Raw genomic sequence first — 24,579 nt, 5'->3', positions numbered from 1 at the left:
TAGTTTTGCATAATATTTAAATATTGTGTTAGTTACCAGCATTTAAAAACCGAGGCCTTGCACTTCAGAATCTGTACTTTTTGTCTTTTTTTTTTTTTTTTAAAGATTTAATTTATTTATTTGACAGAGAGCTAGAGAGCACAAGTAGGCAGAGTAGCAGAGGGAGAAGCAGCCCTCTGCTGAGCAAGGAGCCCAATGTGGGGCTCGATCCTAGGACTCTGGGATCATGACCTGAGTCGAAGGCAGACGTTTAACCGTCTGAGCCACCCAGGTGCCCCTTCTGTCTCTGTCATAAAAAATCTTACGGTCTGTATGTGAGCAGCCCGGTGGCCACTTCCTTCCCACAGGTCCTCAGTGTGCCCTGTCCCCTGGACCCAGGGTTTATTTTTGTTCAATATTTTTATATGTTGCTTGCTGGGCTTCCATAGACTTGAGTTTTCTAGAAACAAACAGGCAAATGCAGTCTAAGGGAGAACAGACCTGCTTTCTGTGAAGACCTTCTTTTCTGTGAAGAGCACAGAGTTGGGTTTTGAAGTAGAGGAAGGGGAATGGGTTGCTCAAGGAAATCTGGTGTGAAGGAGTCTTGCCAGAGGGGTTGGAAGTTGGAGAAAAGTAGAGTCCTGGAGCTCATTTGCCTTGGCCACAGTCGGAAGTTTGATAACAGAGGACCGGGGATGAGAGGTGACAGGCTTGGGCTTGAGTCTTCGTTCATTGACTCATCGTGGGGGCGAGACACAGTGTGAGTCATACTCGTGTAAGGGGTGCCCTGCACTGTTGAGCAGCGAGAGACCAGTAGGGAAAGGCTTCTGGCAGGAGAAATAGGAAAGGCGACAGATCCTGCCACCCGTGACTGCCGCCTTCCCCCGGGAGAACCAGAATTAACGGTCTGGGTGTGTGTCTGCCTATTCGTTTCTCAGTGTTATTTTCCCATGTGTGTATTATCATATGCTATTTTTATTAAAATATAGCATAGGGGCGCCTGGGTGGCTCAGTGGGTTAAAGCCTCTGCCTTCGGCTCAGGTCATGATCCCAGGGTCCTAGGATCGAGTCCCGCATCAGGGTCTCTGCTCAGCGGGGAGCCTGCTTCCTCCTCTCTCTCTCTCTGCCTGCCTCTCTGCCTACTTGTGATATCACTCTCTGTCAAATAAATAAATAAAATCTTAAAAAAATATATAGCATAATAAATTGCATATCTTTTACTTTATTTTTCCCCTCCCCCTTCATCACTTGGGTCTTGCCCTGTCAGTGTGTGCATCTGCCTTATTCTCTTAATTAGTGCAAGTCCAGGGCGCCTGGGCGGCTCAGTCTGTTAAGTATCTGCCTAGGGCTCAGGTCATGATCTCAGGGTCCTGGGATCGAGCCCCTGCATCAGATTCCCTGTGCAGTGGGGAGTCTGCTTCTCCCTCTCCCTCTACCCCTCTCTCTGCTCATCCTCTCTCTGTCTCTCTCAAATAAATAAATAAAATCTTAAAAAAAAATGGTGCAGGTGTACTATGAGGGGGGTTCCTCTCTGATGGTCATTTGGTCATTTCCAGGGTTTTCTTTCTTTTCTTTTTTCTTTTCTTTTCTTTCTCTCTCTCTCTTTCTTTTTTCTTTTTTAAGATTTTATTTATTCATTTGCCAGAGAGAGAGAGAGAGAGAGAGAACACAAGCAGGGAGAGCAGCAGGCAGAGTGAGAAGGAGAAGCAGGCTCCCCTCTGAGCAGGGAGCCCGACGTGGGACTTGATCCCAGGACCCTGGGATCATGACCTGAGCCAAAGGCAGCTGCTTCACTAACAGAGCCACCCAGGTGCCCCAGGGTTTTGCTTTCTTGTTGCTGGGAGCATCCTTGTACCTTTCCTGTTGCTCACCCATACCAGAATTCATACAACAGTCCATCCCTCCAGGTAGACTTGCTAGATCAGAGGACCTGTTTCTATTTAAAGAGAAAGTTCCACATTGACTTGGCTTTTTTCTTTGATATGGCCCAGTTTTTCCACCAATAGGTAGTGTTGCTGTGACCAGAGAAAATGTTCAGACTTCAGTGAACTAGCTCCCTTTTTTGCATGCTTTCTGACTTTAGATTTTATTTTTATTTTTAATTTTTAAAGATTTTATTTTATTTATTTATTTATTTATTTATTTATTTTATTTTTTTTAAAGATTTTATTTATTTATTTGACAGAGAGAGATCACAAGTAGGCAGAGAGGCAAGCAGAGAGAGGGAGGGAAGCAGGCTTCTTGCTGAGTAGAGAGCCCGATGCGGGACTCGATCCCAGGACCCTGAGATCATGACCTGAGCCGAAGGCAGCGGCTTAACCCACTGAGCCACCCAGGCGCCCCAATTTATTTATTTTTTTTTTAAAGTAATCTCTATACCCACCACGTGGTGAGTGCAGAGTTACTTACAACCCTGAGATCAGGAATCACATGCTTTACCAACTGAGCCAGCCAGGTGCCCCGACTCGAGATTTCATATTCCCTTAGTTTAAAAAAAAAAAAAAAAACAGCCTTCTAGATGTTCTTAGAACACAGAGCAGAATTGTCCCTCATACCTTCTTTTCCATGCCTTTCGGCATCCCTCCCCAGGCATCTAGGATTATTAACAACTTGAATTCCGTCCTTCTAGACCTGCTGTCCAATATGGTACATGCTAGGTCTATGTAGCTATTTTCATTAATTAATGGAACAACATTTAAATTTCACATTTTGAGTGCTCAACAGCCACACGTGGCTGTGGCTGCCGTGTGAGACCACGTGGATGGAGAGCATTTCCGTCACTGCAGGAAGTTATCCAACAGTGCTGCTCGAGACTGGGGTTCTCAAACTCAGCACTGTTGACATGTGGGGCTGGGTAATCCTCTGTGTGGGGCTGCCGTGGGCGTTACAGGACGTTCGGCCTCTACCCGCGAGATGCCAGGAGTCCCTCCCTGCCCCTGTAGTTGTGACAACCAAATCTCTCTCTAGACCCTGCCAAGTGTCCCCAGGGCAGGGGGCAAATCCCCACCCCACTGCCAGCCTGCCCCTTCCATTGAGAACCATTGCGTAGACTTTTTTTTTCATATTGCTTTTAATTTTTCTTTAAATTCTTCCTGGATCTTCCCAGTATCAGCAGAGAGATGATAGCTTCCTGGACTCTGGCTTCTGGAAAGTTCAGCACACAGTGAGGGCAATTCAGCAAGTATTTACGGATGGCTGGGCTGATGGTGGTTATACCCAGAGCAAGGTGATCATTTCCTCAGCGCCTTATGACAGTAGTTACCTTTTCCAGAAATATTGTTCCCTTGGCGCTTCCCCCTGTAATATTTACTTTCCCTTGCCTTTCAGCCAGATTGTGTGAAACCACCGCACATCTGGCCAACAGGCTGCCCATCGTGAAAACCTTTGTTTGTTTTAGAGTCAAATCATAAGAAAATTTACTTTGATTTTCCTTTGTTTAAGTGGTCTAAGCTAGAAGCAGTGTAAACTAAATTATTCCCAGCCTTACATCTTAACCTCATTGAATGGCTCTTGTTATCAGTAGGTAAGAACATTGTTTTATGTTTTCTTTTCTTATCTGGGAAAAAAAACCCCTTAAATATAGGTACTATTAATTTCCTGCCTGTCATGTGCTACATATTGTCATACGCCTTTCCTATATAAATTCCTTTGTCCTCATAGTGATTTAGCAAGGCAGGTCTTACTGTCATTTTTTATTTTTTATTTATTTTTATTTTTTTTTTTAAAGATTTTATTTATTTATTTGACAGAGAGATCACAAGCAGGCAGAGAGGCAGGCAGAGAGAGAGGAGGAAGCAGGCTCCCTGCTGAGATCATGACCTGAGCCGAAGGCAGCGGCTTAACCCACTGAGCCACCCAGGCGCCCCCTTACTGTCATTTTTTAGACAGAAAAAGTGGGATCACAAAAGATGAGTACAAAGCCACGGAGCCTGTGTAGAGCGGCTCGGCGTGGCACACGGTCCCTCTGACTTAGGAGCGGGTGTTCCTACTGGACCCATTATGGTCCTGCTGTTTCAATACTGTGGCTCTCATCTGTTATTTCTTCTTTAGTTTCTGTATGAATTTCTCATTTTTAGAACATTTTATTTATTTATTGGAGAGAGAGAGTGAGTGAGCAGGAGTGGGGGGGATGGGCCAGAGGGAGAAGGAGAAGCAGAGTCCCCACTGAGCAGGGAACCCAAGGCGGGGCTCAATCCCAGGATCTTCAGATCATAGCTTGAGCCCCAGGCAGACGCTTCACCGACTGAACCACCCAGGTGCCCCTAATTTCTCATTCTGTCTTGTAGCCCATCTCCCTGGCCCATCTAGAAGGTAGGAGTGACTTTGTGATGACAGGTGGCAGACAGCTTGGTTTGGTGTTAAGAAACAATAGCAGTAGGGGTGGCTGGGTGGCTCAGTCGGTAAAGCGTCTCCCTTCGGCTCAGGTCATGATCTCAGGGTCCTGGGATCGAGCCCTGCATCGGGCTCCCTGGTCAGCGGGGAGCCTGTTTCTCTCTCTCCCACTCCCCCTGCTTGTGTTCCCTCTCTTGCTGCTGTCTCTCTCTCTCTGTCAAATAAATAAGTAAAATCTCTAAAAGATGACACTAGGGTGACAGTTGCCACAACACAGCCCTGGGCGGCTGCCCCTCTCAGGCCTTGAGGGGACGGAAGTCTATACCCTAGACAGACTGGGTGTGGTGGTAGAGGGAGTTGCAGGGGTCAGTCCAGATGTTGAGAGGGAGCCTGGCTGCCCCCTCTTCTGTTTGGGGTGTAGGGGGGGTCTTGGTTGCTCGTAAATTTGCCAGCCCAAAGCTTCTGCAGTGGGACAGTAGTTCCCCAAACGTAGGCAGGCGAGGGCTTGAGGTGCAGCCCTGATAACATCCCAAGTAATTCATGGGCAGGAACTAAATCACATCGAGACATGCAGTAAGGTACTTCCCTTGTTTTTCAACCCCCTCTCCATGTTTCTAACGCTGCCAGGGGGAACTTTTTAGTAGCCGACCCTCGCTGTCGTCTCAGCCATAGAAACGGAAGAAGGAGCAAGAGCCGTGCTGGTGCTCAGTGCTCAGAGCCACTGACTCTGGCCTGAAACTGGTAACACTGTTTGCTTTCCATTGTGCTGGTTGGAATGTTTACCTTGTGTTGATGGCGGTGATACTCCCATTTATGATAGTAGCACAAAGTGACCCCTTAAAATTTATGTAAATAAAATCTAGGGCAGGAGTTCCCGACCCCAGGCACTGCTGGCACTTGGGGTTGGACATTCTTTGTTGGGGGGCTGTCCTGCGTGTGACAACCGAACTGGTCTCCAGATGTTGCCAGGTACTCCTGGGCAGGGAGGGGACCGGAAGTGACCTAGGTGAGAACCCACAGTTAGAGGCAAGTAGGCTTAGCCAGTACCATGAAGTTGGAAAGTAGAGGCAGTTGGATGCAGGAGGAAATACTGTGCGCATGTGCAGATCCTGAGCCTGAGCGCGGTCAGTGGTGAGGGCCACTTACTGATGCTCGCGTGTTGTGTGTCCTCTGGTGCTGGTGTCAGATAAAGAACGAGGTGGAAGGAGCGGTCTTGAAAGGGATGCCCTGAAGCAGTGCCATCCAGCACAGCTTTCTGTCGTGCTGGAATGTTCTGGATCTTCAGGCCACAGGGGCTGTGGAGCACTCTGAACGTGGCGCATGGGAACAGGGGGCGGAATTCTTCTACTTTAATTAATTTAAACATAAATAGCCCCATGGAATGGAAGCCACCGTGTTGGGCAGCACCGCTCTAACGAAGCCGGAGCCGAGGGGTCAGGATGGAGGAGTGCGGGCTCGAAGGTGTTGGCCGCACTCTCCAGAAGCTTAGAATCGCAGACACTCAAAACCAATAGGGTTGTGTCTTTAAGGACAGAGCAGCCGGGTGGCGGACAGGAATATCAGACAGGAGGTTTGGGGCAGCGCTTAGCACAGACCTAACTAATATTGGCTTGAGCAAAAGTAAAAACCAATGAATTGATTTCTAAGACTGAAAAGCCCAGGGAACGGACCAACGGGCAGACCCGTGCACCCTTCCCTAAGCGTCAGGAACCTTTGCCTTCTTCCTGGTGACGCCCGTTATCAGGCAGACTCTTCCCCAGACAAGAACAAAGGGGCCACCTGCAGCCCCTCACGTGTTTGCTGCCTCTGCCACCTCACCGGGAAGGGCACGTTCTTTCTTAGGTTTCTGGTGATAATCGCAGCCTCATCACCAAGGCTATGCCTGGATCCTTGCGCTCCCCGCACCGGGGGCTCGGAGATGGGGTTGGCCCGGCTAGCCCAGGTGGAGAGATGGAGGGAGGTGACTTAGTAAATTACTGAGGATAAAGGGTAATTATAGGATAGAGGAGGACACTGGGGTAGTCAAAGCTGAGGGAGTGGACCCAAGGAAGGATGCACTTGGGAGGTGGCCTTTCCCCAAGGTGGCGGGGGCGGGGGGGTACAGATGTGGTTGGAGATGGTGTTAATTCAGGCTGCCCGGGGCGCCTGGGTGGCTCAGTTGGTGAAGCATCTGCCTTCAGCTCAGGTCATAATCTTGGGGTCCATGATCGAGCCCTGCATCGGGCTCCCTGGTCAGCGGGGAGCCTGCTTTTCCCTTTCCCTCTGCCTGCCACTCTGCTTACTTGTGCTGTCTCTCAAATAAATAAATAAAATCCTTAAAAAAAATAAAAAAATTCAGGCTGTTGGAAGGCAGGGTGAGAGTTGGTCTGCAGGCACGGGGCAAGCAGAAAGTGATCTGGAGGTGCAGGTGGGGTGACGGGCCCAGCCGGCGATTGACACATTGGGTGTGCAGTGGGATTGGGACACCGGGGGCTACAGTGACAAGAGGACCTCAGGAGACAAGCATGGACATGAGGGATCAGGGTGCTGGTGGCAGAGGAGGCAGGATGTTCGTGTTGCGAGAGCCCCGGGAAAGTCTCTGCAGTGGGGCTTGGAGGCCTCCAAGGGCTGCACATCCCGGGTGGGTGGCGGGGCAGAGCTCCACTGGGAGGCCTTCCACTCAGGCCGCTGATCCACAGGGTCAGCCCAGGAGACCCTCTCCTCCAGTGGTGTCCCCCCAGTGTCCTCTACTGAGAAAGCATAGCATTGTGCTGGCCATGGAGGAGCGCAGACGGGAGCTCTGTCCGTTTTCCCAGAGCAGGCAGGGAAGTGGGCCCTGGAGCTGAGAGGCAAGGGGTTCATAACCAGCAGGAGGAGGAGCCTGTGGGAGAACTGTGTCGGCAGGATGACGGCCACTGCTCTCAGGGCTCTAAAGATCGCTCTGACACTATGAGATGATGAGAGCCTGGGGAGAAAAAAAAAAAAGGCTGGAAAGTAATTGTGCTGATGAGGCCGTTCATGGCAATGCACAGTGCTCTCAGGCTCTCAGCTCAGGATCTGGATCCCACAGGCCTGGGCTTAAGGCCAGCTTCCCCCACTCAGCGTGGAACAAACAGATGTTGGCAAATCACGGAGTCCTCTCGGACTCAGTTTCTCTACTGTGAAAATGGGGGCGATGCTCATAGATACCATGTGGGATTATCATGAATGTTAAATGAAATAATGCATTTCTTTTTTTTTTTTAAATTATTTTTTAACAGATTTTATTATTGACTCATTTTAGAGACAGAGCATGGGTGAGTTGGGGACGGGAGGCAAAAGGAGAGGGAGAGACAGAATCCCAAGCAGATCCTGCTTAGCGTGGAGCCTGATGCGGGGCTCGATCCTATAGCTGAGACCATGACCTGAGCCGAAATCAAGAGTCAGATGCTCAACCGACTGAGCCACCCAGCACCCCAGTGCTTTTTTTTTTTTTTTTTTTTTAAATATTTGGTTAAAGACAGTGTGTTTCTACGTCTGTAACATCTTGGAAATCTGTACCTGCTGCCCCCACTCCTCTGGACCGCCATCTCTGCCTGCCTTGCTGATGACAGTAGCTTCCTGAATGACCCCCCTGTTTCCACTTTTTTTGGTTAATGTAAGGTTTATTAAGACACAGTTCCCATGCCCTGCCATTTGCCTCTCTGAAGTGTATGATTGGCCGTTCTGAGTACATTCGTACAGTTGTGTAACTGTCGCCACCATCGATATTCGAGCATGCCCATTTCCCCAGAAAGGAACCTCACACCTCTTGATCTGTTTTTACTCTTTTTATTTTTTAGAAAACTTTTTTAAAAAAGATTTTATTTATTTACTTGACAGAGAGAGAGATCACAAGCAGGCAGAGAGGGAGGCAGAGAGAGGGGGGAAGCAGGCTCCTTGCTGAGCGGAGAGCCCGATTCGGGGCTTGATCCCAGGACCCTGAGATCATGACCTGAGCCGAAGGCAGAGGCTTAAGCCACTGAGCCACCCAGACGCCCCTCTGTTTGTACTCTTAACCCACTGCCGCGTCTTCTCTGCTCTGCCACAGATGGGACTTTTAAAAATGTCAATCAGATCATGCCACCTCCTGCTTGTAACCCTTCAGTGACCCCGGACTCCCGGCCCCAGAGACAAGGTCCAGTGTCTTCTGGCCTCTCCTCCTCCTTCCATTTTCCTTCCCCCTTTCCCCTGTGGTTGGTAAACATCAGTCTTTCTTGGCAGGTGTGTAACCAGGCTTGTTCCCACCTCTGGATCTTTGCCCTTGGGGCTCCCTTCCACTGTGCCCAGACTGCTTCCTTGCGTGGCTGTGGCTACCCGTCCCTCCCCCCAGCTGTCACACCAGCCTCCCTGACCACCCAGTCTTCCCGAGCCACACCCCTCCCCCACGCCCTCTCTTGCCCAGGCCTTATTTTATTTTGGGTGGTTGTTTACGGTCTGTCTCCCTGCACTAGAGTATAAGCTGCAGAGGGGGGAGGACCTGTCTGTTGTGTTCACTCCTGAATGCCCAAGTGCCAGGGGCGGGCCCGGCGCACCGAGCACATGAGACCTAGCTGGTGAATGAACAGGTGACAAAAAAGAGGCAATGATTTGCTTGTCTTAAGTTATTTTTGTTGTTGGTGTTCAATAAACACTGTTGACCTGAGAGTCGGATTGATCATATATGGGAAGCGTGCGGGGTATACAGCGTGGCTGGTGCGAGGAGAGAGTAAATGCGGTGACCCTCAGATCGGCTAAATGAGATGGCCTTGTGGCCAGTTATTCTGGGCTCGAGTGACACAAAGTTTTTATTTTATCCTGTGCTGAACACTTACCCTGTTTTGCAGTGGGATTGCGAGGAAGGAGAAGGCAAGGATCCTGTTCCAATATTCGGTTCCCATAGGACCTGGAGTAGTACTTCGTACCAACTAGGTACTTCATAATGCTTACTCTGAGGAATGGAACCGCATTGAGTCCCTGGATAATATGAAACATTGTAACTAAAGAATACATAGCACAAAGTTCTCCTTGCTTCCTCCTTCCCAGGGGGAACCAGTGCTGGAGATTTCCTGCACTTGAAGCCTGTCTGGGTGCGTATCCCCTTGTGTTCATGCAAAGAATGGCATTCTGGAAACGTCTTTTAGCCTCTTGCTTTTCACTTTAGCTTACCTTGCAAAATGGGCCATTTAGTGCATACAGCTCGCTCTCTCCTTGACTCTGCTAAGACTACTGTGGCTGTTCCATGTTCATTTCACCAGCACCCCCCCCCCCAAAGTCAGTTAGGTTTGTTGCCAGTCTTTTGCTGCCACAGTGTCGGCTGCAGTGACGGTCCACCTACTTTGGGCTCGTGTGCAGATCTGCAGGTTAAGTAATGAATGGCTCAACCTGATAGTTAGCCGTGCAGAGCCTGCTAAAATGACACAGACAAAACGCCGACAAACAGCGGACCTGATGCTTGGTTTTCTGAAATCCGTTCTTCAGCTCTGGATGGGGAGATCCTGGTTCACCAGCAGGATGGCTTCCCCAAATAAGAGTAGTGCTCCCTGTCCCGTGAGTCCCCCCTCCCTCCTTCCTGCTTCCTGTGCTCATTCAGCACTTAGCCTGTGTCACCTGATGGCCCGCATGGATGCTTCCCATCCACGGGCACCAATTGGACTCCTCGAGGCTTCTGTCCCTGGCCTTTGGACAACTTAGAACAGAGCCAGCACAGATGAGTTACTAGAAGTGAAACCTGTCCTTGCCATGTATACTCTACCTGAGCACCAGTTTACTGGAACGAAGATGCTATTTTTAAGAAAGAGCTTTGTGTTTCATCATGGAAGTTCTGAGCACCTGGGCAGGCAGCTTGCTGATGCCCAGGGACCGTGTTTGCCAGATCTGTACCCCAGCACCCCACCAGGACCTGCCTGGTCCATAGGCGGAGGGGAGAAGGGTGGGCTGACCAGTGTTTACGTAAGTCATAATCTCCCTGTCTGCTTGGGGCTGGCAGGATTGGGGTTTCTCCCTCCCGGCCTGTGGGGGGGGGGTGGTCAGAGGCCAACAATTCGGCATGGGGTGTTTCCATCGCAGTGCTTACGAGGGCTTGTGATTCTTGAAATGCTTTGTGTATGGGCTTTCCGGAAGGATGAGCTGCCTTTTTTTGGGGTGTTTTCAGAGTGTCTTTGTTCCACTGGAGCTGCCCGCATTGCTCTGCCTGGTGCGGGCCACCCGGGAGCAGGTGCACGCATGAGCTGACCTCACAGGACAGTCCAGACAGCTGGGGGAGTGGGGGCGGGGTGGTCAGTTGGCTGGCAGCCGGCATCTGGCCGGGCTCCAGAGGACGCCTGGCCCTGAGCCATTGTCTTCCGTGCTGGCTCCTCTGGGGTGCTGCAGAAAGGAGATCTGGGTATGGAGAGGAGATTCTCCCCCTCCCCCTTTACCTGGTTATCTTGGTGGAACCAGCAACCTTGACAGCATGGGGTGCTGGAAAGATACTAGGTTTTCGAATGAGATGGGGTTCAAGGCCAGACTCCCCTGTTTCTCACCTCCTGACAAACTTGGGTGCTTTATTTTTTATTTTATTTTTTCAAAGCAAACAGACTTTCTTTTGGGTAATGAGAATTGCTATTAGGGAGACACAGATTGAGGTAGAAATCTGAATTCGGTCCTCCTTGGGTGCCTTATTTAACTGTTTCAAGGTTTCCTCTCTCATCAGCAAAATGTGAAAGTAATAGTGCTAATGTGTTGCTGTATCTTTACTTTTTTAACCTAAATCTCATTTTAAAAATGAATCTTACATTTTGAATTAAGTAATTTGTGCTTGGGCGCAAACCAACCTTTATCTGGATCATAGCTTTTTAGAACCTGGGCTCTGTTTTCCCTTCTCAGACAGCTGTTGTCCTGACTCAGTGCAGATGCTCGAGAAAATACGGAGAAAAGTGGGCAGGTGTGGACGTGGCCTTGACAGTGTGACGCTGTCTTTCCCACAGGTGCTGCGAGTGGCTGAGATGCTGTGGTGGAGGGGAGCCCAGGCCCCGCACAGTGTGGTTGGGGCATCCCGAGAAGAGGGACCAGAGGTACCCTCGAAATGTCATCAACAACCAGAAGTACAACTTCTTCACCTTTCTTCCTGGGGTACGTACGGCCGGGGCCATTTTTAGGAGACCCAGGTCCCCGTGGCAGAAGAGCCTGTGTGTTTTCTAGACTGCCTTAGCCACTGGCCATGCATCTTCCAAAAACCCCAAACCACAAAACCCATAAAAACCCAAAACCCATCAGTCCCTAAATTCCACACCCCCCATCATGAAATGTACATTCGCCCTAGGAACGTCAGGAGATAGATATATAGAGAAAATTTTTAAGAGGTAAGTTTCATTCCTGCCATCCAAGGAGAGTGTCTGTGGATATTTTTGCTAATGAATGTTTCTGTTTTGCTTGGTATTTTATGCACTGGAGTCACCGCATTTCCACATTAACTTAGACCAATCCGCGGATGTGTACTCTACAAACCCCCCCCCCCCCCCGCTCCCCATACTTAAATTGCATACCTATTTATATCCAGCAGAGCCTCCAAACACACACCAGCTGACTTTAGAAGCAGCAGCAGCAATCCGTTCCAGTGCTGGAAGGAAAAAAAAAATAATGACTCTTTGATTTATTGAGAGAGAGTCCAGAAGCACGAATGTGTAATGCTGTCGCTTAAGGTCAGTTGGAATGTTGTTTTAGGGTGACTCCGACTACACCGATTGCTACCTTCAACTCCCCCCAAATCTCAGTATCTTAAATCAGGAAAGAGTTTATTTCTCGTTGATGGACATTCTGGTGTAGTCGGGACCACTGTCTTCCGAGTTGTAGCTGCGCTCTCTGGACTACGAGGCCAACCACGTGTCCAAGACTGAGCAGGAGTGAGGCGGCCAGAAAATGGCTGTTAGTTGCCTTCACCCCAGAGAGACGCATCATGTCTGCCCAGAGCCCCAGACAAGTCCCGCAGCGCCAGTCCACACCCAGGGTGCGTGGGCTCAGCCGGGCTCTGCCGGGACCCACCTCCACACGGAATGGGATTCTGCTATATTTACTGTATGGTGTTGAGATCATATTGTGGAAATGATGATTTACCTCGTTTTCTTTTCTTTCTTTCTTTCTTTTTTTTTTTTTTTTTTAAAGATTTTATTTATTTGACAGACAGACATCACAAGTAGGCAGAGAGGCAGGCAGAGAGAGAGGAGGAAACAGGCTCCCTGCCCAGCAGAGAGCCCGATGTGGGGCTCGATCCCAGGACCCTGGGATCATGACCTGAGCCGAAGGCAGAGGCTTTAACCCACTGAGCCACCCAGGCACCCCTTACCTCATTTTCTTGATCAATCTTAGAGTAGAGGTATTTTCCACTGAAACCTCCTCTTCATGTTTTGAGGGGCCCACCTGTACTCCACATGGTTTTTAAGAAATAAAGTCATAACAGATAAAGTTGAAGCCTTCCCCCGCAGCCCCCAGGGTACCCACTCTTCCTGAAATTTATCATTTCCGTGTGTATCATTATGTATATTTTTACTTTGATTAAGGATATTTTTATTGCCCGTGTGTATTTTCCTGAACAATCTGTAGGAGTGTTTCAGGTTCCCACGGAAGGTACCGTGAACGTTGCATTCTTGGGTAGGAATGCTTTCCGCGGCGGTTCCCTCCTGCAAAACCTCCCCCGACCCCACCGGACAAGGCTTGACGGTCTTCCCTCTCTCCTTTCTCCTCTTTCCAGGTGCTGTTTAACCAGTTCAAATACTTCTTCAACCTCTATTTCTTACTTCTGGCCTGCTCTCAGTTTGTCCCTGAGATGAGACTCGGTGCCCTCTACACGTACTGGGTCCCCCTGGTAAGTAGGTCGGCCTGGTTTGTTCAGTGACCTCGGGGCTTTGGGAACAGACACTTCTTTGCCTCTGTCCCCCGGGCATCTGAAACAGGCCCTTTAAGAGAGGAGACCCCCTCCAGCCCCACGTGGACGCCCCCGTTCAGGCACCTCCAGGAGCAGAGTGTGGTGAAGCCTGCATTCTTGATTCCTTCCGTCCGTCGGTTGCTCGGTCATGCATTTCTTTAGCTACTGTGTATTGCGTACTTACTGTGCCTTTCACCCCCTTCTAGACTCTGGGCACACAGTGGCAAGCAAGAAAGACGAAGTTTCTGTCTTTGTGGGTTATGCTATTAAAACGGTTTTCTGAGATTGCATTTTCTGTTTATGTAGAGTCTGTTGGCGAGACGGTTTGAAAAGTCCCGGGTTCTGTGCTTTGTGTATGAAGTCAGACGGAACTGGCCAGAATGCCTCTCCATTCCCTCCCTTCCCTCCTTTTGGCAAGTGGTTATGGAGCACCAGCTGTGTGCCAGGCACTGTGCTGGGTGCTGGGGACACTGCGCCAAATGAAACCAATAAAAACTCCTGCCCTCGTGGAGCTGGTTTTCAGAGGGGATAGACTGTAAACAGATGAATGAAATGATTTTGAATTGTAGGAAGTGCCACAGAGCTTATAGAATGAGGTCACAGGCTAGAGGGGCAATCCCATCTAATATTTAGATTTTTAATATTAATAATTAATTAATAATTAAATAATTAATATTAATAAAATCCCATTTAATATTTGTTGAATGGATGAAGGTGGGGGAAGGAGGTGTGGGGGGACAGCCTTAGCTGGTGTGGCCTTGGAAAGCCTCTTGAGAAAGGGATGGGTGGAGGGGTAGGAGGGCAGGAGTATTCCAACTACAGGGACCAGCAGTGCAAAGGCCCCGCGGCAGGCATGTGCTCAGAGCACTGGAAGAACAGAAGGAAGCTCAGTGTGACTGGGGGGTGGAGAGGGTGGAACTGACAGCTCTTCTTCAAATAGAGGCTGTTTATTTCTCACTGAGTTAGGTGGGACTTGGGGGAGAACTCGGATTCTCTGTTCACGAATATTGTTTAAGTTTTAATTGGGAGAAGACTGTTAAAGTAGAAAAGATTTAAGCCTTCCTTCAAGAAATAAGAACAGACTTTTTTTTTTCCCTTCAGTGGCAGGTGGGAGATGATGAGGATTTGGTGGCCGGACACTTACCATGTAGGGGGGCCACTTGCTAAGGGATCCCTGAGTGCGTGGGTGTCCACACTGTGTCGTGTTGGCGGACAAGTCCGGCCAGCAGCTCCGGACCTGAGAAAGGAGAGGGGAGTCATTTTCCCCATGTGGACCGGAAAGGTGCTCTGGGGATGTGTGGACTGTTCTGTCCTGCTCTCATTTGTAGGTGAGCCGGGACTCTGGCAGCGGGAGCCAACTTCTGTTTGCATCCTTCCCTCGCAGACAAGCATTCCGGTCTGTGCACTGTGTCCTTACCCAGGGAGTGGCCTGCTGCAGACTCAGGGACTGGGCTGACACCGTCCAGCAAGGGGGAGCAAGGGAGCTCCTGTCCCATCCAATACGGAATGTACTGCTCTGTTCCCACAGGTGTGGACGTAGGCCTGGAGTTGCCAGACCCCAGAGTCAGAAACTTTAGAGTTTTATATGAAATACTCCAATTTTATTTGTCTTTTTTTGTTTCACTGTTTACCACATAGCTATACAGACTCAAACCCTGAGTTGCTTATTTTTAAAAAGTTAGTCTCTAATGTGCATAAAATATAACTTGTCACATTGCCTTTCATGGTTCCCTTTTTGAAGTGTAGTTATTTGAAAGGTAATGCATTCACTTGGTGCGTGAAACATAAAAACATTCCCGGTGAAAATCTCCCTCCTTTCCAGTCCAGGGGGGCTGGAGCAAGTGATGGGGACTGCGATGGCCTAGAGAGTCCCCCCCACCTAAATTAGAGGGCCTGGCCCCAGCCCCTGCCTCTGTTTCCTCACTGAAGTGATGCCTAGAGTTTCCTGGAGAGATCTGACCTTCGGTGCATGCGGTCACTGTGGCCCCTGCCACTGCTGCCGTCTCCCCGCTGATGCACCTGATTCCCTCAACTGTGGCCGCAGGTGAAACCAGGCAGGTGAGCAGCAGCCGCTCATGGCCCTGAGCTTCCTGCTTCTGCATCTGTGCCTCGTTTTACAGCCGGCTTTTCCCGTGAAGGCCAGGACTGAGGGCAGTTTTTCCTCTTCCCAGGGGCTGCAGAGAAGGAGGTTTGGGGTCAAAGACAAAGTAGATGGCATCTATTTCTAGGTGACTACACCTGATTTCCCCTAGTTTTTTTTTTTTTAATATTTCAGAAAATCCTTTTTTTAAAAAAAGATTTTATTTATTTATTTGAGAGAGAGAGAGCGTACGTAAGAGACAGCATAAGGAGGGGGTAGAGGGGGAAGCAGGCTCCCCGCTGAGCAGGAAGCCTGATGTGGGGCTTGATCCCAGGACCCTGGGACCATGACCTGAGCTGAAGGCAGATGCTTAAGTGAGCCACCCAGGCGCCCCTCATTTATTTATTAGAGAGAGAGCATGAGAGCATGAGAGTGCGCACAAGCACGGGGGAGGGGTTGAGGGAGATGCAGACTCCCCCGTGATCAGGGAGCCCGAGGAGTGGACTCCATCCTGGGACTCTGGGATCATGACCTGAGTGATAGGCAGAAGCTTAACTGACTGAACTACCCAGGTGCCCTCCCCTAGATTTTTCTGTGCAGAGTCTCCGCCCACTTTGAAAGGCCTCTCCTTCATCTGTAAAATGGGGACATTCATGTCTACTTCTTCAGCTTGTTGGATGCATTAAATGAAGTACTACAAATAAGAAGCCTCCTTTGGCTCCCAATGGACAGAAAATTCTCAGGACATGCTTCCATTTGAATGTTAAAAATCTGGCACTAGTGACATTGCTCATTGTCTGGATGAAGATTTAATTTAGTTTTTTTTTTTTTTTTTAAGATTTTTTGTTTGTTCATTAGAGAGTGAGAGAGCATGAGAATGAGCAGGGTAGAGGGTTAGAGAGGAGGAGCCCGTTCCCTGCTGAGCAGGGCACCCAATGTGGGGTTTTGATCCCAGGACCCTGGGGTCCTAGGATCATGACCTGAACCGAAGGCAAATGCTTAACCAACTGAGCCACCCAGCCGCCCCAAGATTTAGCTTTTGATAACATTTTCGTGGTACTAATATCTTAGATGCACAGATACTGTGTTCGCGATGCGGTGAGCGTTGAAATCTGTCAGCACCCATGGAAACAGCACCTCGGTCAAAATAGAGTACGTTTTCATCACCCTGGTTCCCTAATGCCCCTTTCCAGTTGCCCCCTCCTGAACCAGAGGCAACTGCTTTTCTGATTTCTAGCTCATAGATTTGTTTTGCTTTAGTAAATCTATTTTTGACACACAACTTTACAAAGGGAGGCTTACCACCTTCAGAATGGCTTTGTCTGGGCTCTCATCAGAGGCTGTCACTGCCTCCGATTCCTTTACAAGCTCAGACAACCCCAGGCCTCCCTGTTAAAGCCTCTCTCTGACTATCTGTGACTGTGAGGGGCCTCTTTAGCTGCAGAGTTGGAATTTATTTCGGGACTACATTTGTATCTCTTTGTGAAGGCGTTTTCTGCCCTAAGGGATGGCCTGACCTCTGGGATTGATGGGAACTGTGTGTTTGTGGGTAGGGCCGGGGGAGAGCAGATACGATAATTCAGGAGGCAGCAGGGTTGGTCAGAGGCTCCGGTCTCTTTGGGAGCACACACGTTCCACCAGCCATCAAGGGGGTTTAGCTGGGCCCACGCAGAGAGAAGTAGAAACTGGAACATTTGAAAAAACAAACAGCAAGCACCTGGGTTCTGGCCCAGAACAAGGAAACCGGCAGCTTGGGAGGGGGAGGAGTTGTGCACCCTGGGTCTGTGCTCCCCCAGAACAGGTCTCCTCTCCCCCACCCCCGTCTGGTGATGCTTTTATTCTGGAACATGCCAGTTTTGCTCTGGCCGCAGCCAGGACTGCGCGATCTGATTGGAAACAGGAGTAATCCTTTGATTGTAAAGATGAAGGAGGCCTTGGAGGAGTTCCACAAAGCCGCACATCTCTGGCTAGATTTACAGAAGAGATTTAAAGTCCTTTGAATCGAAGTTAATATATTTCACAGAGTAAACGGTAAGAAAATGAAATGCTCCAAGAGTCACTGCTGCTAACCTTTAGCGTGGTGATGCTTTCTGTATTTTTTTTTTTTTTAATGACTTTAAAAGGAGATGACAAGGCTGTTTTGTAAGAAAAGTGAATGCATGTTCTTGCCTTTATTGACACGAGAGGAGAAATCTAGATGGAAATAGGTTCTGGTTATGGCTGACTCCTACGCCATTCCCTCCCAAATTCGATGAGTTGGGGTACCTGGCCCCGGAAAGGTCGGGCAGTTTCCAATGTTCTTTTTATTTGTTGCTACTTGCGCAGTTAATACTTGGATGTGTTCTCTTTATAAGGATTTAACACTGTACAGAGAAGACTGAAGTCCCCTTGGCCCCTTCCTCCCTCTCGGTGCCTTCCTTGCAGAGGAGTCTAGCCAGTAGTTAAGGAAATGGGGAACTCCTCCCAGAGGATGGTGGCTGTCCCTGGTTGTGTAAATGCACGGTGTTACATTGTATGTTGTGAAGTTGATTTGTCTCCTGGGTGGGTCAGGGTGTGGGATGGATCGCCTTCTTTTTAACTGTCTCCTGGTGCCCCATCTGACTGGCTGGTAGGTCTTCCAGGTTTCTCCGGGTGCAGAACAACATGACTGTTAGGAGCAAGGACTCTGAGCCAGATTTCCTGCTGGTCACTTAGAGCTTCCTGTCCTTGGGCAAGATGACTCAGCCTTTCTGTGCTTCCGAGGCTCTTCTCTCTCAGTGGCCACGAGCAGAGGGTTGCTGTGGGGGTGTAGCCTAGTTGGAAGGACACCCAGCACGTGGACTGTTAGCAGACGTCATCCCTCTGTTGCTGCCTGCGGACGGACCACCTTTTCCTCTTAGAAGCCCCGCGGTGGTGGTGAATAGGGCTGCCTGTCTGTCTGTGTGTGGGTGTGTTTTCGCAGGGCGCGTGTGCAAGAAGGAGTCTGAGAAGTGGGCTTGCTGGGGAGTGTGCATTGGGGGTAATTAGCAGGCTCTGCCCCGCTGCCCTCCGGTGTGGCCTCTGGCCTTTTCCGTCCCCAGCACCAGAAGAGGAAGGTCGCCTTGAGCAGGGCTCACCCTTTCTGTGCTCTCTCTGCAGGGCTTCGTGCTGGCCGTCACCGTCATCCGAGAGGCTGTAGAGGAGACCCGATGCTATGTGCGGGACAGGGAAGTCAACTGCCAGGCCTACAGCCGGCTCACAGCAAGAGGTCAGCCTCCTGGCTCTGCCTGGGCCACCTCCTGCCACCTGACCTTGGGCCGCAGGGTTGCAACTCTCATCATGGGCTGCTGAGTGAGAGTCAGGGAGCAGAGTTCAAGGCCCAGGGTCCGTGGGTGTGCAGACAGGACAGTGTGTGGTGGGGCAGTCACTCAGTTGCTGGGACCAGGGAGACCAGGATGTGCCTGGGCCTGCCACCGTCTCTCTCAGAGCCAGGCCTGTGGGCTAACTTGTGCATCATCCAGGCTGGAATGAAACTTTGATCATTGGGCACCCTCTTCTGGCTAACCCTGTCCCTTTGCCTGTCCCTGTGCTGACTGTGAAGAGGAGGGGCTCCTCTTGTTCAGGTGGAGGCTACAAGGTCTGTCCTACAAGCTGTAAAAGATACTCTTTCAACATTACAAAATGCATGCTACAATTTTGCAACATTCGTTTTTAAATAGGCACCAGATTTATATAAACACTGCATCTGTGAAGATTTCCTTGAAAGGCATTAAATCCTGAAAATTAAGGTGGGGAGTGTATATAGTCAGACCGAAGGAGAAGTGACTAGATTGCCTTTAATCATTGAATCCCTTGCAAGATGTGTGCATTTTAAATTGGTGGAATTAAAAAAAACAAACACCCAAACACCCCATGAAAACCCACAAAGCAACCCAGCCAATGTTGACTTCTATTTCAAGTACAAATTCTACAGGAGATTACCTGTAAGGATGTGTTTAGGAATGAGAGCATGTTACCTAAAGTTCCAGAAGATGGCTGATCCCGCTCAGAGCTTAGTAATGTTTTGGGAGCAGCAAAAACCTGTGCCTTACCTTCAGGTTGTTCAAAATGCTGAAAAAGATGAGATGTTTCAGGGAGGGCATATCTGAGTCAAGTGTGAACTGGTTTCCCATGTTTTAATCTTCCCAAGAAAAGGCATCCACACGTGGTTTCAGGGTTTTGCACAGAATTTCCCTTCTAGGAACAATGTTGGAGGAATATGTTTTAGGCTCAAAAAAAAAATTAAAAAAAAAAAAAATTCCCAAGGGCATGAACGTCTTTCGTTTTAGTGCATTTAAATAGATTTTCATAGTTGGTGGTCTTAACATTTCGCAAGTCTCTTGGAGAAGTGCGGGATGTAGAGTTGGTATAAAAATGCTTTATTATCCCTAAACTACTGTATTTAGGACATTTTGCTATGTAAAGAAAGAAAGCCCAGCATAATCTTTGCAAAGGCAGGTGGCTTGGGCTTTCCACGTGGGTAATCAGAAGACCACTCTGCAGGGTGTTTTTTGTGGTTTGTGTATATTAAATCCTCCCTTAATAACATATTCTGACTATAACATTTAAAATGCTAGGCAACCGACAAAAGCCCCATTGGGGAGAGGGTGCGGTGGATCTCTTTAGAGGGATTCCATTCATTCATCTATCCAGGCTCCAAACCTTCTTTGGTTCTTTTCATATTGCAATTGCTTTTCCCGTGAATGATTTTTCTGCCCTCCCCTGCATACCCTCTTCTCAGCTCCCGCTTTATCTTCACTCGGTTCTTGGAAAGATCCTAAGGAGAATTGGCAGATGGCTCTAGCATTAAAAACGTGTCTTCCTTTGTTGGTCTCCTTTTGTGGTCCATGGTTTCCATTGTCATGCCAATGCGACAGTAGGGGAAACCGAGCGGAATTCTGAATATTAACCCAGCCCCTGCTCGGCCCCGATTGTTTTGAAAGCCCCCCAAAAAGCACTGAAGAAACTGTCAGCTCAGAAAGTGATCGAGGTGAGTTTAGTTATTTGATACACTTGAAGGCAAGGGGTGGGGGAGGGCCAGAGTAGGAAGCCCCAAATGGAGGATTTCAGAGAGAGGAAGAGAAAGAAGCCTTTTTTGACCTGTTTAATTACTTACTAATTTTCTTGAGTGAGGCTTTTCACATTAGTAAGTTTAAATGCGAAATGAAACAAACATGTATACATGTATCCACCCAGTGTGGACCGGTTCCTTTTGTATCACACGCTGTCTTCAAATGTATTTTCCAACACAGTTTTTAGAGTTCAGAAACCTTTAGAAACCAGAATATTGAATCCTTGATCACTAGATGTCATGATGTTTATCTGCATTCTGCATCATTTCCAGGACTTGTGCTGATAAAATTTTAAAAATGGGGGGGGGGGGGGGTAGTGATTTCTAACTAGGAAAAAAGTTACAAAAATCCTGTGGTGGACTCCAAATGTTAACATTTTTCCATGTTTGCTTTTTAATAGTTCCTCCCTCCCTGGAGAATTAAGTTGCAGGCATTATCCCCTTTACTCCTAAATACTTCCACGCTTAATTCCTCATAGGGCATTTCTCTCAAATAACACGCTACAATGATCAAAATCAGGGAATTCAGCTTTGGTACATTACTATGAATCCAATCTACAGTCCTTACGCAAAATTTGCCATTTGTTCCTGAAAACATGTCCTGTGTTTTTGTTTTTTGTTTTTTCCATCCCCGAGCCCCCAGCATCTAAAATATTCTTTTAACAACGTTTTTTTCCCAGGTACAGAAATCAGGATGGGTTTTCCCAGTGGCATTTAATTGTCCTTGTTCCTTAATTTCCTCTAGCCTGGCATAGCTCCTTGGTTTTCTTTGATACGATGTTGACATTTTGAAAAGAACTGGCCAGTTTCAGGGAAGTTGCTTTGTGGCTTGTCCCTCAACTTGTGTTTGTCTGATGTGTCAAAATTAGATTCAGGACATGCCTTTTCAGCAAGAGTTAATATAGTTTTAGGAAGGCCAATGTCACAAGTCTTGTTGGGACTTGACCAGAGTTTTAGAGACATTATGGTAATCACGTTGAAAAAAAAATTCCAAACTTCAAGAAAAAAGTGGATTTTAAACAACTAAAAATCCTGAAAGTAAGGCATCATCACGTGAGGAAAAATGGATGATAGTTTTTTTGTTTTGATTAATAGCTACTTCCATTTAGATCATCTTATTTCATTCAAATAATTTGTTACCTAAAATAACACACCAGTTAGATTAATTTTTAATGTCATTGTCATGGTTTAATAGGAAATATTTGAAGTATTTTATTTTGTTATTAAATTTTTAAAAATTTTTAAAAAATGATTTTATTTATTTGACAGAGCCCAAGTAGGCAGAGCAGCAGGCAGAGGGAGAGGGAGAGGCGTCCTGTGTTTGAAATATTTTAATATGTCATGTCAAAACCACTTTTTCTTTGCTTTCTTGAGAATTTTTTTGACTATCACACGTCCGAAGTTTACAGTAGGCTTCCGTATTACAGAGATAAACCCAAGGAGCCGGGGATTCTGGGTGAAGTGTGCAGACATTTAAATACATAGTTGAAAAATGCAACTAGTAATTATATGTCCGGGGTAGGAGTGGGGCGTCTGTCATAAAGACTGTCCCTTTCTTGATCACTGCATTCCTGGTTCTGAGCACAGTGCCTGGCAGTTGAAGAAAACGGTTCTGAGCCTGTGCCCTGCCTGGACCCAAGTGTCCTGCTTCCCCCTGCACCCAGCTCCATGGGCAGGTCCTTAACCTGTCAGTAAATTGGGGTAGTAATAGTGCCTACCTTAGAGTTGCTCTAAATATAACTCTTGGATGAGAAGAACATAACACTGTGCCTGGGATTTGGTGTGGGCTCAAGAAGGCCAGTGGTGATGGTGTTGTAACAGTGGTCCGTTAAACGTTGGTGGGGGTGGATAAATAAATGGGGGTATGAGCCAGGGGTCGTGGGAGGTTATGGGAGCGAGTCAGAGAGGAGCTGCTCGGTCTTCTCAGAAGTGACCTTCATCTTAAGTCTTACAGGGTGGAAAGAAGCAGGATTGGTTGCGTGTTTGTGGTACGTGGTGCAAAATGAACATGGGGGGCCCTTGTTCAAAAGTTAAGTATTTCAAGATGGCGGCAGGCACGCGTGGAGCCCAGTCTAGGACCCTTCTGAGCTTGGGGCCCCGTGCTAGGACCCAGAGCACACAGGCACGAAGTCTCCCAAAGGCCATGGGTGTGATGGCTGGGAGTGTGGGGTATGTACCCCAGGTTCAGGCTCTGTGTTGTTCTTCCCACTCAGGCCGAGTTTCCTGAGTCTCCCTCCTGGGAGAACAGAGGAGAAGACCGTGCAGGCCAACGAGGGCTGACACTGTGGCAAAGTCCGTTCTGTGCTCTGGGAATCTGTATACAAGGTGTGCTAGGAAGGAGATGGCATTGGAATTTGAGAAATTCTGTCGAAATTGGAAAACTGTAGAAAAAGATGAACGATTACCCACCGTAAGCCAGCAGGTACCGGGCAAGGTCTGGCGTGTAATTTCTTAAATAGCTGTGTGGAGGTGCCTTTTACAGATTGAACTGAGAGGCTCAGGGAAGGGGCTATGTTTCAGATGGTGTCGCTAGGTGGGGGGCAGGGCTGTGACTCGAACCCCGGCCTGTCTGAATGCACGTCTTTAGCCTGTAGGTCTGGGTACCTACCATGTGCCGGGAGCTGGGCTCAGCACTTTCACACAGAATATCTTACCTATAGTGGTGATATTCATATTCAGCCTTAAGATGTGTGCTACAGGAGGGCTGGTAGGTTTAGATCATTTTAAAGCATGTTTCTGAGTCCAAAGGAATTTATTAATACAGCATCTTCATTCTGTTTCTTTAATTTTAAAAAAAAATTTTTTTAAATTTTAAATTAAAAAAAAATTAAAAAATTTTAAAAGATTTTATTTATTTATTTGACAGGCAGAGATCACAAGTAGGCAGAGAGGCAGGCAGAGAGTCAGGCAGAGAGAGAGGAGGAAGCAGGCTCCCTGCTGAGCAGAGAGCCCAATGCAGGGCTTGATCCCAGGATCCTGGGATCATGACCTGAGCCGGAGGCAGTCGGTTAACAACTGAGCCACCCAGGCGCCCCATAAAAATAATTTATTCAATTATTTTAGAGTGAGACGGAGGGAAAGAGTGAGTGGGGAGAAGGAGAGAAAATTTCAAGCCAGCTCCTCGCTGAGCGTGGGGCCCAGCCTGGGGGTTGGTTTCAGGACCCACGAGATCATGACCAGAGCCTCCATCACGCACGAGCTGGGGGCTTAACCGACTGAGCCAGTCAGGGGCCCCGAGCATCCTTATTCTGAGGTGGACAAGCTGCCCGTTTGTTGACAACCCTATAGGGATCATGCTTTCAGACAAAGAAGCCTCCCCTCTCCTCCTTGAAATCCGCATTTGTAACATGATCAGCCTGGAGGAAGGCTCCTAGGTCCTTGGGAGTTTTCTAGACCTGACTGCTCCAACGGTGTTCAGAGGCCCTGGAGATACCAAAGCCAAAGAAGAGAGTGTCTTGAAGGGTCAGCAGACCCAGTGAGACGTCATTTTGTTGCTGTAGAGACTGGGGTTGGGTAGGGAAAGAGTAATCCGTAAATGGATTGTTTCTCGTTCTGTATGTCTGGCCCAAACCAAAAGTTTCATTCTGGGCGTAGAGGGATGTGCCTTGATTGTCACAGGTGGTGAGGGCCGTTGGATTTGCATGTTCCCAGGAGGAATTACTGGGGTCTTCCTTCCTACCAGGAATGTTTTCAGACTAACCTGTGACCAAGGGCTAAGTGAGGCACGCGGGTAATTAGCTTTGAAAGAAAGTGCACACAGAGGTACCATGAACACAATTGCTGATGTTTCTTCCCCACTGTGGACATCTGGGCACCCCTGGGAGCCATAAGTCATAGGCCCAGGGTCTATGTGAGATGGAAAGAACCCTCCTGTCTTCAGTTCTTGAGTACTGTGTGGTGGTATAAACCAGCTGATATGTTTAATCTTCCCCAGGTCTTTCCAGATAGCTGTGCATCCTTCCAGGCCCTCTTTTCACCCTTTCCCAGGTACAGAATCATCTCAGAAACTCACCTCCACTTAAGAATAATATATATATGTATTTTTTCCAATTCAGTTCAAAATCCATTTTGGACCATGATTTAGGATTGAGGTTTCCTACTGAATGTTGAGGGCAAAGGATATTGGCAGTTTTATTCCATTGGAGTTTATCCAGGAGAAGGGAGGATAACATAGGAAAGATGCGTTCACTAATGGGGCATTGTTTAGCTCATGGGTAATTAAATTGAAATTCTGTATTCTTT

At 48.3% G+C, this 24,579-nt stretch overlaps 1 protein-coding gene across 5 annotated transcripts in view; it reads left to right on the top strand.

Moving 5' to 3' along the window:
• Positions 1-24,579, top strand: part of ATP9A (ATPase phospholipid transporting 9A (putative)) — a 132,645-nt gene that overhangs the window by 22,416 nt on the left and 85,650 nt on the right. For 4 of the 5 annotated variants that reach the window (XM_047744960.1, XM_047744959.1, XM_047744963.1 and 1 more), the window contains exons 2-4: positions 11,256-11,400; positions 13,016-13,129; positions 18,387-18,495. In XM_047744960.1, the coding sequence (XP_047600916.1) occupies positions 11,256-11,400; positions 13,016-13,129; positions 18,387-18,495 (368 nt within the window). Of the gene's footprint in view, positions 1-9,134; positions 9,378-11,255; positions 11,401-13,015; positions 13,130-18,386; positions 18,496-24,579 lie in introns of all 5 variants that reach the window. The other variant, XM_047744964.1, reaches the window with a different exon arrangement.

Source organism: Lutra lutra, chromosome 9 (assembly GCF_902655055.1).
Source record: "Lutra lutra chromosome 9, mLutLut1.2, whole genome shotgun sequence".
NCBI classification, from domain to species: domain Eukaryota; kingdom Metazoa; phylum Chordata; class Mammalia; order Carnivora; family Mustelidae; genus Lutra; species Lutra lutra.
This window is presented reverse-complemented; position numbering and strand designations above follow the sequence as displayed.